At 46.9% G+C, this 13091-nt stretch overlaps 1 protein-coding gene across 1 annotated transcript in view; it reads right to left on the bottom strand.

The window, feature by feature from the left end:
- Window positions 1-13091, bottom strand: part of ABHD12B (abhydrolase domain containing 12B) — a 29937-nt gene that overhangs the window by 4544 nt on the left and 12302 nt on the right. Inside the window, exons 2-9 of the mRNA XM_083167794.1 lie at window positions 8461-8588; window positions 5478-5580; window positions 3792-3911; window positions 2771-2801; window positions 2159-2204; window positions 1947-2076; window positions 1028-1065; window positions 268-347 (exon numbers count right to left, since the gene is read on the bottom strand). Coding sequence (XP_083023920.1) covers window positions 268-347; window positions 1028-1065; window positions 1947-2076; window positions 2159-2204; window positions 2771-2801; window positions 3792-3911; window positions 5478-5580; window positions 8461-8588 — 676 coding nt within the window. The remainder of the gene's footprint in view (window positions 1-267; window positions 348-1027; window positions 1066-1946; window positions 2077-2158; window positions 2205-2770; window positions 2802-3791; window positions 3912-5477; window positions 5581-8460; window positions 8589-13091) is intronic.

The following is a 13091-nucleotide window of genomic DNA, read 5'->3' as shown; positions in this document are numbered from 1 at the left end:
ACGTTTTTTTTTACCATCCGCAACAGCATGGAGGAAGAATATAATAGTGTGCCGAGCGCAGAGAGACAGGCAAAGGGAAGCGTCTATGACTGTCGACCTTCCCATTTTCGAACTAATGCTTGTGTCGATCTTCTGACCATGTCGACCTATTTCATGTGTCCACCCTCATACAGTCAACACTAGGACCCATACCCATCACAAATCTATAAAATCAATATTGTGCACGCACATGATGAACTGAACATAGGTTACGAAGTCTCCACTGACCTTTCCAAATGGGTGAAATGCGCCAGCATCTCTGATATTGGTATAAGGGGCCTCTAGTATAACCGCGTCAGCCGCTGTCCCTGTATGTGGGAACATCATACAGCCCTGTTTATAGATCAGAATGCTATAGGTAGAGTAATTCCCATGTCTATAAGAGTCTTGTCCTTTTTATTTTTACACTGCAATATAGATCTCACGTTGAAGTAAAACCCCCCTGCGGCTAGGGATTGGCCTCGTCTCCCCAATTTGGACAGCCCACTTCCCATTACCCTGGCCTCATTGATGAGCCAATGGCCCTGCTCATACAGCCAAATATGCATGATTCTATATGGTAATTACACTGCACACATAGGGCCTTATTCACACCTGTTGCTGCCGTTGGGGCAGATGTAACATGTGCAGAGAGAGGTACATTTGGGTGGGGTGTGTTCAGGGCCGGTGCAAGCCCTGTTAAAGTGCCGTCCTCCAGTGGCCAGCGCCCTAGGCAGATGCCTAGTGGTGGCGCCGGCCCTGGGTCTGTTGAACTGAAATCTAAATCACAGTGTAAAAATAAAGCAGTCAGTATTTACCCTGCACAGAAACAAAATAACTCCCCCCCAAATGTAACTCTCTCTGCACATGTTACATCTGCCCCACCTGCAGTGCAGCATAATTTTGTCCATCTGCAAAAAAATTGCAGCCTCGCTCAACAGGTCCAAATCAGGCCTCCAAGGGCACAATTCCTATTTGGTCGGTATATAAATAGAATATTGGTTCTCACCTTTTTCTTGTAGCTTCCTGGCTGCATTGGTGGCTATGCTGTAAGTACATGGAACATAACGTGTATAAATTGATCATTATCCTCCACAACCAAAGTGAGGACATCAGCTGACATTATATAAAAGGGGACAGAATTGTGTCAAAGAACTTTGAAAAAAAAAAAAAACACTTTGAGGATTATGTAACAGGTTCCAAGATTACAGGATCGGATGTGATTGCGTCGACCAGTACGTTTAAAGCGCCAACCAGTTTCAAGGCAACACCAGACTTATAACTGATTGCCACTTTAAATTTAACTACAAATTTAAAGAATTCACATCTGTTCTGTAGTCTTGGGACCGATTACATAATTAATTTTCCAAAACAGTTATTTATCAATGTAAACTGGTTATAAATCTGCAACTTGCGTCCATATGACCAGGTGCACCCAGTATTGCAGAACTGGGCTCAAATGAAAGGGTGCGGATGCTGTATACCAAAAAGAGGTTGAAAACATGACAGAGTTTTGGCAGATCAGGGGCGGAGCTGTTTAGTGCAGAGGTTCTCAAACGCAGTCTTCAAGGCACCCTAACACTCCAGGTTTTAAGTATCATAACCATGGCTCAATACAGATGGTTAAGTCAAATTTGGCTAAGGTACTAATTAGGTCACCTGTGATGAAATATGGATAGCCTTATAACTTGGACTGTTGAGGACCAATGACTGCGTTGGAGAACCTCTGATTTTGTCTGATCCTGCATTCTGAGAGGTATGTTTATAGAGCACGGGTTCTCAAACTCTGTCCTCAGGACCCCACACAGTGCATGTTTTGCAGGTCTCCTCACAGAATCAAGTGAAATAATTGTCAGGTGACCTGGAAAACGTGAACTGTGGGGTCCCGAGGACCGAGTTTGAGAACCCCTGCTATAGAGAGTACTTACCCGGTACCCAGGGAATGCCCCCACAGACAAACAGGGTTTCCATGACTACGCGCCTTCACCCATTCGTACAAGTAGACAGAATCTTGGGTCACCCCCTCCTCGCTTGGTTCTCCAGTGGAGTCAGCAAAACCTTAAAAATGTAAAATTGACAGAACGTTAAACACATGAAGACAGCACCACAGAGACACACGGCTGGGTTTTAGGGCACGAACCTCTATAATCCAGCGACAATACATGGAAGCCAGCTCTGCTTAGCACCTGTAGAAAATAACAGCGTAAGAAAATCAGAGAGTATAACAAATATACCTCATAAAATATCCAAACAAAGGCCCTTATTCTGATCAGTGCGGCCGAATCCGAATATGCGGCCAGCACCGTGCGTCCTAAACCCCCGCCTTCCATACGGATCGCCAACTCCGTCTGTACGCGGTAAGAAGCTGTCCGAACGGACCGCACATGTATTTCTCAAGAATACACCTCCTCCATCTCAGGGAACCTCCCCCATCATTCGATGGTCGCAACAGCCCTTTACGCCCCTCTCCACCCCCTGTTCGTAGTGTACACATTTCATGCGGAATTTGGACGTGCGTTCCGTTCGCACATGCGCAGATATGCCTCTGCACATGCGCAGACACAAAACATCGGCGGCACGAACGCACGCGGCCATTACCGCACCAACCAGAATAAGGGCCAAAGAGAGAACAGAGGTGGACAGGTTTATCAGATTAAGAATCTGGGTTATAGCAAACATCATGGCGGCCATCTTGTTTTGCATTTCATTGACATCATTATTCCAAAGAGCAAACACAACAGTTGGTAGTCACCTTGGTTAGTTGCACCCTGTGATCAACAGCCCTGGAAAAAGGAGTGTGAAAATAACGTGAGATCTTCAGAGCAATGAAAATGAACATTTACTGTAAGACAGAGGCGAGATGTATTAGATAACGGAAAGCAATAAAGTATGAACCAATCAGCTCCTAACTGCCATGTTCAGGTTGTGTTTGAAAAATGAGAGAACCTGATTGGTTGGAAGTTTATCTTCATGATTTGATCTGACTCAGAATCCTATAACACAAGTGCATTTTATGTGTAAGCAGCGGCGTAGAGACAGTCCACGCAGACTGCAAGGTGGCTTGGTGGCATTTGGTGGCTTGTGGGCGCTGGGGTTACTATGGTGACAACCATTTCAAGGTGCCATGCTGCTGGTAGTGCAGCAAAGAGAAGCTGCCGGCCTGGGGAGCAGCACCATGGGAAAGATGTTCCTCCCAAAATGGCCGCCACCTCAGAGGAGACCGTTATTAAGGATGCTAGAGGAGGTGGCGGACATTTTTCTAGGTACATTTTGAAGATGTACATTTGGTGAAAGAGAGGCATTCATCTACAGAGTAAGGCAATCGGTGAATCAGAGAACCTAGTTTTGCAGTCCGATACAAAGAACACATTTCATCTCGTTATACATCAGTCAGAATCTATTGTTTATTTTCCCCTTGGTATTTTAAAGAGGTTTCACAAATAAACTTGGCCTACTGCAGTATATGCCTAGAAGACACAAAGGTTCCAAAATCCTGCTACTCTACTGGTGATCTCTGATTGCTCTGACAGCAGACAGCGACACCCCAGACAGGGAGGATGTACTGCATGGGTATTGAAAGTTGCAGGGTGCAAGGACTAACACTGGAAACAGCAAGGAGTAGCTCCTACTGAATTCACAGTGTTATTGGCTGATGGTCTTCCCAAAGCAATGAGTACAGCACACACATTGTAGGTCACTTGCACAGACTTTGGATCTTCATTTGAAATAGAATGGTACCAGTTTCCAGTTCTAGCGGAGGGTTCTGTAATCACCTGGTTCCTCCATTACCATGGAGATAAATGATTATCGGGTTGTCGTCTGATAGGGTCTTCTCAAACCATCTCTCGTCCTTCCCTTTCCCCTCTTCCCCCCTGCTGGCAGGTACAGTATGCCTAAGGGAAACAAGACTGTATGATTAATAAGCAGCTATGTAGGTAGCGAACAGGCACCGCTGCTGGTTCATCATGCCAGGCGCCACCCTATAACACAAGCACAAGTGTATCGGCTGCACAATCAGCTGACGGAATATGTCATAATTATAATACAGATATTGGTTTCCAAAATAAACTTAAAATATGTCCAAGCAAAAAACAACTCTGCTATGTGCACATGGTTTTTTCTATTTGAGAAGGGGAGGGATGTACTGAGCCGAAAATGCAGTAAAACCCGTTTTACCGCATTTTCAAATTTACCAAAGCCCGTCCACACCGTCTTCGGCGATACCCTATAGAAGCCTATGGGCTTCTACCGCCACCCAGTGCAAGGCGTCCGCACCCCCTCCCCATCCTCCGTGCTGTTCCTCAGGCTTTCTGATTCCCTTACCTCCTTCAAGAGCTCCCTCAAAATCCACTTCTTCCGACTAGCCTATCCCTCCTCCTCCTAACCTCTTTCGCTCCTCCTATCCTGCCTACCCTACCCCTCCATCCGTTCCTACTTATCCTATTGTTTTTCGTTCGTCCACCCACCTCCTTTTAGTCTGTTAACTCTTATGAGCAGGGCCCTCCTTCCTCACGTACTCACCCTACCTCTTTACCTCACCTGTGCTCCTGTCCTGTTCTTCCCTTCCTCTACTTCATCTTCAGTCTCCTCAACAATTTCGACACCTACTTCAGAAATTATGCTGATTTTAGTTCTACCAGCTATACCCCTATTTATGCTGTATTTTATCATCACAGTCATTAGGTTTAGGCTCAGACTGGCCCGGTGGGGAACCGAGGGATTTACCGGAAGGCCCAATGATTTCTTATCTCGTCTACTTTTTAAAGTGGACCGGTCCTGAAACAAACCATTATGACGCTGGACAATCAGTAGCGGATGACTGACCCGGGAGCTGCAATATGCTTTTGTTATTGCCGCCAGGCAGTCATTAGCTATTGACTGACCCAGTGATGGTTGTAGGTTGGAAGGGAGAAGAGGAGCCGCGCGGGCAGGCTGACGTCATGAGGCCACATACCCGCTTTGTGACATCACACACCAGACCTGCCATGTATCATTACATCACACACCGCCCACCCCCCCTGGTGGATTCTTACCCTCCCAGTCTGACAATGAAACTATGGCCCTCCAGCTGTTGTAAAACTACAAGTCCCATCATGCCTTGCCACAGTTTTGCTATTAGGGAATGCTAAAACTATGGCAAGGCATGCTGGGATGTGTAGTTTCACAAAACCTGGAGGACCACAGTTTGACCATGCCTGATATATACTAATACAGCTGGGTGAGACTTGGCAGTAAAACTCCACCCCAAGTGGGTGGTTATGCGGTAGGGAATGGGGAGCGGTAATGAATGGGCAACAGTAGGGAATGGGCAACAGTAGGGAACATGGACTGCTGCTTTTCAGAGGAATACCGAATTGTTCTGTTGCTACTAGTAACAAGATGTGCCCGTTAGCCCCTAAGGTAACTTGAGCACATGGTGGAATAATAATATTATCACTATTGCAGACAGAACCCCTCACCAGACTCCAATGTGTATTCCTTCTTCAGGTGTGAGGTAGAAGTTTGTGGTGTGATTCAGAAGCTCCCCAGGGTTTTTGAAGTCCGTGAAAAAAGGAATTTTTACTAGAAAAAAAATGAAGATCGAAAAACTGAGACGTTATTGTGAGGTAACCAATAATTACACACATAGGTCTAACGGAGGGTGTGCCATGGAAACAGCGGGCAGCATTTATACCACTGCATAAAGATCCTGCCAACAGGCAGACAGATATGGCCTTCTATTCCTCCGGCATTTAATTTTTGTGAAAAACAGATTGGGGAAAAGCAAAAAAACTAACTATTTGTTTAAGCTTGACATCGATGGTAGGAAACCATCTGGTTCTCCCTCATCGTTGGCAAAATTATTCGACATCGGGCATAATCAATGATTTCTTATCATCGATGGTCGATGGCCATCCCCAGTGGCGGATTCAGGGGGGGGGCACCCGGGCACGTGCTGAGGACCAGGGCTTTCCAACGAGCCCAGCCCCGTGTCTCTAGCCCCCTGGAACCAGAGATATCGCCTGGCAAAGCTGTAACATTTTTTCCCCATAGGATAATATGGGACCCGTCAATTCCGACCCCCACCCAGTTCCGACGGCTGCCAGTTCCCCCCCTGGCATCACAGAAGCTAGTGGTTGATCTCATTCAATTCCAAATCACTGGTCCTTTAATATGATACCAGGCTGGTCCATATCGGTCAATCGGTTCCAGAGATATTACGTGTAAACTATTTTTTTTATTTTTGAAATGTAATTTCATGGCTGTTGATGTTCTTTGAGGGCAGATTACTCTGGAACCAAACGTTCCAGTTTCACTGGACCAAAATCATTCAAAGCCCACTCAAAAGTTCTCAATATGATACTTGTCTCATGTAAATGGATCAGTTGGTTCCGAAGATATAGCCGGTTAAATAAGCTATCTGGTTAAAGAGCGGGAGGAGTGGTTTTCTCTCCCCCTCACACCAGAAAATGCTGGGACTAGGCTGGTGTAAAAGGGGCCAACCTGGGAATGCATTTTTTGGTTTGAAAGGGGTATTATTTCAAATAGCCGGGACCTGCAGTGCTCTGAATACAGCCAGGCTCTGCCACTGTCAGTGGCTATCACTTCTGCCTGGCGGCTGTCCCCCATTTACCGCGAGCATGTATTCCCCTTGGCAATGAGCATGTAATCCCACATGGCAATGAGCATGGAACTTCTGGCAATGAGCATGGAACCCTTGGCAATGAGCATGTAGATAAGCAGCACTTATGTAGCATAATTTTTAATAGGCATTATGGTGTTTGACACAATACATAATGGACATAATGGCGTGTAACTTAACGTGTAATGGACAATGAGTGTAAATGTTTAATGTGCGCCTTTGGTGGACAATGTTCCTGTTTATGAAACGTATTGTGAATTCTGGCTCAATCAATCGTGTGGCATTATGTGAATTTTGGCTCAATCCGTGTGGCATTATGTGAATTTTGTCACAATCCGTGTGGCATTATGTGAATTTTGGCTCAATCCGTGTGGCATTATGTGCAATTTGGCTCAATCCGTGTGGCATTATGTGAATTTTGACACAATCCATATGGCATTATGTTTATTTTGGCTCAATCCATTTGGCATTATGTGAATTTTGGCTCAATCCGTGTGTTATTATGTAAATTTTGTCTCAATCCGTGTGGCATTATGTGAATTTTGACACAATCCATGTGGCACTATGTGAATTTTGTCTCAATCCGTGTGGCATTATGTGAATTTTGTCACAATCCGTGTGGCATTATGTGAATTTTGTCTCAATCCGTGTGGCATTATGTGAATTTTGGCTCAATCCGTGTGGCATTATGTGAATTTTGGCTCAATCCATGTGGCATTATGTTTATTTTGGCTCAATCCATTTGGCATTATGTGAATTTTGGCTCAATCCGTGTGTTATTATGTAAATTTTGGCTCAATCCGTGTGGCATTATGTGAATTTTGACACAATCCATGTGGCACTATGTGAATTTTGGCTCAATCCATGTGGCATTATGTGAATTTTGGCTCAATCCGTGTGGCTTGATGTGAATTTTGACACAATCCATGTGGCATTATTTGAATTTTGGCTCAATCCGTGTGGCATTATGTGAATTTTGGCTCATTCCATTTGGCATCATGTGTAAGGGGCAAGTATAATGGGGTCTAGTATTTTGTTGCATAATGTGTAGAAGTTGTATATGGTGTTGTACACTACACTCAAGGACATGCCCCCTGTTGAGTGGCCACACCCCATTTTCTGGAGCGCGCCTTCGGCGCGCGCACAACTACATCTTTCACTTTTGTCACCATGGTGGGCCTGCGTACTTTAAATGCCAGGGCCTATTTTTAATCCCATTCCCACCCCTCTCTCTGCCGCTCTCTTAGCATGTACACTGGCCCCACTAACACCGCCCCTCCCCCACCTAAACCCTCTTTTATCATGGTGCCCCCCCTCTCATTTTATCCTGGATCCGCACTGGCCATCCCTACCACTGCTGTAAAGTGAGATGCCACTTCGCAGCATCACTTTTGACAGCTGGAGCATATCAATTCAGTGACTAGCTGCCGTCACCGGATCACTGATTATCGGTTCCCCAGGGGTGCAGGGAACGCACAGTGATCTTATGAAAACATAGTTGCGGCTATTTTCCAAAAACCATAGTTTCCAGTCGTGTTTTTTTTGGAACTGTCCCATGTCCAGAGTGTAAGTCTGAATAAAGCCCTAAATCTGGCCATGAGTCGGAGCACATACAATACATAGGGAGAAATTTACTAAGATGTTAGTTCTATTTCACATGGGATGTTGCTATGGGCAACCAATCAGATACTATCTATTATCTTCTAGAAGTTGCTAAATAAATAAGAAGTAGCTTCTGATTGGTTGCCCGCAGCAACATCCCCCCATAGACTTACATCACAGGAGGCTGCCTACGTTGTACATTACCATGTGGTACTCACCCATATTTAAATATACGACTTTGCCGAGCAGGGCAGGGAAAGTCCTGATAATGAACGGAACGCTGATGTAAGTGGCGGCAAAGATCAGCGCAAACACTTTCATGTACAGGACCCAACTTGGCAACGGTCTGGAAAATAATATATGTCTATATTAATGTAATATTTATTTCTATAGCACAGATATTACTCAGCACAGCCCCATCGTTATCAATGAGCCCACTAGCAACCGGTCTGCTCCGTGGATAAATATGGATGTTACACCCCTTATATGTGACTACGATTAGTCCTCTCTTATGTACTAAGCCAGGCATGTCCAAACTATGGCCCTCCAGCTGTTGTGAAACTACAAGTCCCATCATGCCTTGCCACAGTTTTGCTGTTAGAGAATACTAAAACTATGGCAAGGCATGCTGGGATGTGTAGTTTCTACAATAGCTGAAGCAGAACATGGGCGATAATTCACTAATAACTTATTCACATTTAGTATATTCACAATATATGTGTAATTCCCCGCAGCAAAAAAACGCCATCGGAAAAAAATGAAGAGGAGAAGTCATTCGATGGTGGGCAACAATCAAATTATTTCTCCTCTGTGCAGTCGCATGTGCGCGATGTGTAAGCGTACACATCCGTTGCATCAAAATGCAGGGATTCGGGCGGTGGGACGGGCGTGCATTCGCCGGGGCGGAGTTTACCTGACCGCCTGGCAGGAAATATACGCAGACTAGCGAGCTGGTCTGAATCAGACTCTAAATGATCAAATTACACTCAAACTGGAATGTGTAAGATATGGTCGGCGACTAATCGGGCGGAACTGGTCTGATTCTGATTGAATTCAATTATATGAGAAAGTAATGTGGGCCTCAGAGGAATTAACTGGCACATGACTGACAATACACAATGGTCCTCTAGGACCTGATGTAATTAGCTTAATGGTAACCAGCCGTGGTTCCTAGGGTGGGGGGAGACGGCCTGGGCTACAGTTCACAGTCCTGGGGCTTGCCCAATGAATCTGGTGGCATAGAGCACCATACACATTGGGGGTTATTCCATTCGCACGGGGGACTGATTGTGACTACGCATGTGCAGCAGCTGTGTGTGAGTGCTCGCACACAGAAGTCCGGGAGGGGGGTGCAGATGGGTGTGTATGTGTGTGTGTGTGTGTGTGGGGAGGTGGGCCAGGGAATTTGCCTATGGGATTGGCCAGCATTTTATGGGCGTACCCATGAGAACGCTGGGACGAGGGGGCGGGGGGCAGGCAGTTGACATCAGTGCCCTGTCCTTGCACAGGGTGCCCACAGATCACCATAGAGGTGTCTCAGATCTGCGAGCGCTAAAGAAATCATTTAATGGTTGCCGACCATCGAACTATTTCGCTCCCACACCCAGGGCTGCGAATGGATGATTATGCAAATCATCCATTCACATGCCTGCGGAGGTTCGGGGCGGGGGAGGGGGGGGGGCTTGCAGCCTTGCGAGTCAACTAAACCAGAATAACCCCCATTATCTACTTCTGACCAGAAGATAAGATAAGGCGTGTGACCCACAGGGCACGCAATCGGGCATACACACTTAATGACATGCATGATCTGCCCAGAAACGACAAATAGTGCCAATATATTTTAAGTGTGTACCCACCCTTAGCCTAATAGCCCTTACACACTGGGTGACTTTCAGCTCAAAGCCGCCCAGTGAGTATGCCCCGGCCATGTGCGTAATACCAGCATACGAGCGGCTTTGAGGACAGCTTTGCATAGCTCTGTGCTACGTCCTCTCCCCTCCGTCGGCACTAGGCAGGGGGAAAGCCGCCCAGTGTGTACGCACTGAACGGCTTTCCCCCAGCGGTGAACGCGATCATCACTGTCCATACACGCTGGGCATAGTCGCCCAGTGTATATGGACCTTTAGGGCGGGATGTATTAAAATACATCGCCGCCCTTCGCGGCCCCCCCGCCGCGATGCCGCCGCATATGTACTAACATATGCGGCTGGCATCGCGATGCAGTAACGGAGCCCCCCCGCGATACCTGTACTGTGGTCTGCGGGGGGTCTCCGTCACCTCCCAGCCGGCTCCTGATGCCTACATGCCGGGGACAGCTAAGCAGGCTGTCCCCGGCGCCTCCTCCTCCCCCCTGCAGCCGGAAGGACGTCCGGCTGCGTTGATAGGGGGAGGAAGGGCTTGCCTTCCGGGGTCCAGGAGGATCTGCAAGAAGGTAAGCCCAAGGGAGGGGGAGAGGGGGGGTCGGCGAGGCGGCGGCCCATAGGCTTCTATAGGGTATCGCCACCCAAAGGTGGTGATACTCTGCCCTGCGATAACGGTGTGGCCGGGTAATAGTACATAGGAAAATGCGGTAAAACGTGGGTTTTACCGCATTTTCTCTTTAGTACATCCCGCCCCTAGAGAGAGATAAAGTGGTTTCAAAAACCACCTGTAACATGGCAGTGAGGAGCTGATCGGCTGCTACTTTATCTCTGTCTGCTTTATTTCTCTCCGAGGCTTAGTACATGGACCCCAGTGCCTCCAGTGGGAAGTCACATAGGGCCTGATTCAGACTAGCTCACTGAGCAGTATTCTTTCGGGTAAACGCTGCCCCGCCTGCTCCCTCTCCTTTGGGCTGCCCGGCTGTAGTTGGGGACATTCCCGCTACACTTGCTGGCGGATATCACATACTGTAAGGCATAACTCTGACGTCACCATTAGCCAGCTCCTTGCTCTAGATTGTCCCTATTTCACAATAATCATTAGTTTATTAAGTAGCTGTTATTTCTAATGCTCTTTGTTGCCTTTTGCCCAATCTTTAGTCTCTTGACAATATCACAATGATTTTTTCAGTACTTGTGTAGTTTCACGGCGCCATCATGGCGCCGTGCGTCTGAGTCCCCTTGCGGGACTCGCTTCGCTCGCCCATGCTGCGGGCTCGGTGGCTCGCTACGCTCACCACGCTATCTAAAATCAACTCCATGCCAACATGGATAGTGGGGGTATGAACTATCCATGTTGGCATGGAGTTAAGTTAGTTTATTTTAGAAAGTTTGTGGCGCCGTGAAACTACACAAGTACCGAGTTTTCAATAAAATTCAAACATTTTTATTTTAACCCCTTCCCGACATTTGACGTACATTTACGTCATGGCCGGGATGTACTTCCCGACACATGGCATAAATGTACGTCATGACTTTAAACTGTCACTGCGTCTAGAGACGCAGTGACAGAGGGACGATGTCTGCTGTCCCTGACAGCAGACATGTCCCTGCATGCCCAGGGGGGGCTGCGATGCCGCCCCCCCGTCGGCGATCGCTGTGATTGGCTGTTCAGTGTGAACAGCCATTCACAGCGTTTTCCTGTGTTACCAGCGAATCAGACGCTCGGTAACACAGGTGTCAATCACCGCCGGGCGTCAGGGGGCATGAGGGGGTCATCGGTGACGATGACACCTCACCCCACCCTCACCCCACCTGCCCCCAAGGCTGTGATTGGTCCGTCGGACCGACAGCCAATCACAGCCAAGGCGCGACATTTAAACTAACGGTGACTGCGCTGCAGACGCCATTCCGGTCTGGAATAGCGTGCAGAGCGGTCACCGTGCCTATCTGCCGTGATACTGACCTGATCCTTGCTAATACTTACCTGATCCTTGCAAATACCTTACCTGATCACCTGATCACTGCTTGTAGCGTGCTGGACGCTTCCTGGATCTGACTTCTTGGGACTTCCTGCTGCTGCTGCTGCAGTGTGATAGAGAGATAGAGAGAGAGATAGAGAGAGATAGAGAGAGATAGAGAGATAGTGACAGAGAGAGCTATATTTTGTGTCTGCTACCCCCCCTTTTTGGGGGTGCAGGTTTTTTTTATATATAAATAACTGTCAGTGCTGCTGCTGCAGTGTCATAGAGTGATAGATAGTGATAGATAGTGATAGATAGTGAGAGATAGAGAGATAGAGAGATTTGTGTCTGCTACCCCCCCTTTTTGGGGGTGCAGGTTTTTTTTTATATATATATATAACTGTCAGTGCTGCTGCTGCAGTGTCATAGAGTGATAGATAGTGATAGATAGAGAGATAGAGAGAGATAGTGACAGAGAGTGATAGAGAGTGTATATTTTGTGTCTGCTACCCCCCCTTTTTGGGGGTGCAGGTTTTTTTTTATACATATAACTGTCAGTGCTGCTGCTGCAGTGTCCTAGAGTGATAGATAGTGATAGATAGTGATAGATAGTGAGAGATAGAGAGAGATAGTGACAGAGAGTGATAGAGAGTGTATATTTTGTGTCTGCTACCCCCCCTTTTGTGCTGATCAGTATATCTGTGCTGATCAGCAACTTTTTGGGGGCGCAGGGTTTTTTTTTTATATATACCTGTCAGTTGCTGCCAGTTGCACTGTCAGTTGCACCAAAGGTTGTGCACCTGCTGCCCCTCACTGGTAATCAGTGTCGCATCACTGATCACCTTTTTTTTTTTTGAGAGTGCTGTGGGGTCTTTTTTTAATTTTTTTTTTTACACACACTGTGATTTTGTGGGTGTCCTGTGGCCACTGTGCGCTGATCAGTGACGTACATCACTGATCAGCTTTTTCGGCACAGGGTTGATCTATTTTTTTTTTTTTTTTTATCAAATTCCTGTTGCCTTTGAG

The sequence above is a fragment of the Crinia signifera genome, chromosome 12 (genome assembly GCF_055691185.1).
Source record: "Crinia signifera chromosome 12, ASM5569118v1, whole genome shotgun sequence".
Lineage (NCBI taxonomy): Eukaryota > Metazoa > Chordata > Amphibia > Anura > Myobatrachidae > Crinia > Crinia signifera.
This window is presented reverse-complemented; position numbering and strand designations above follow the sequence as displayed.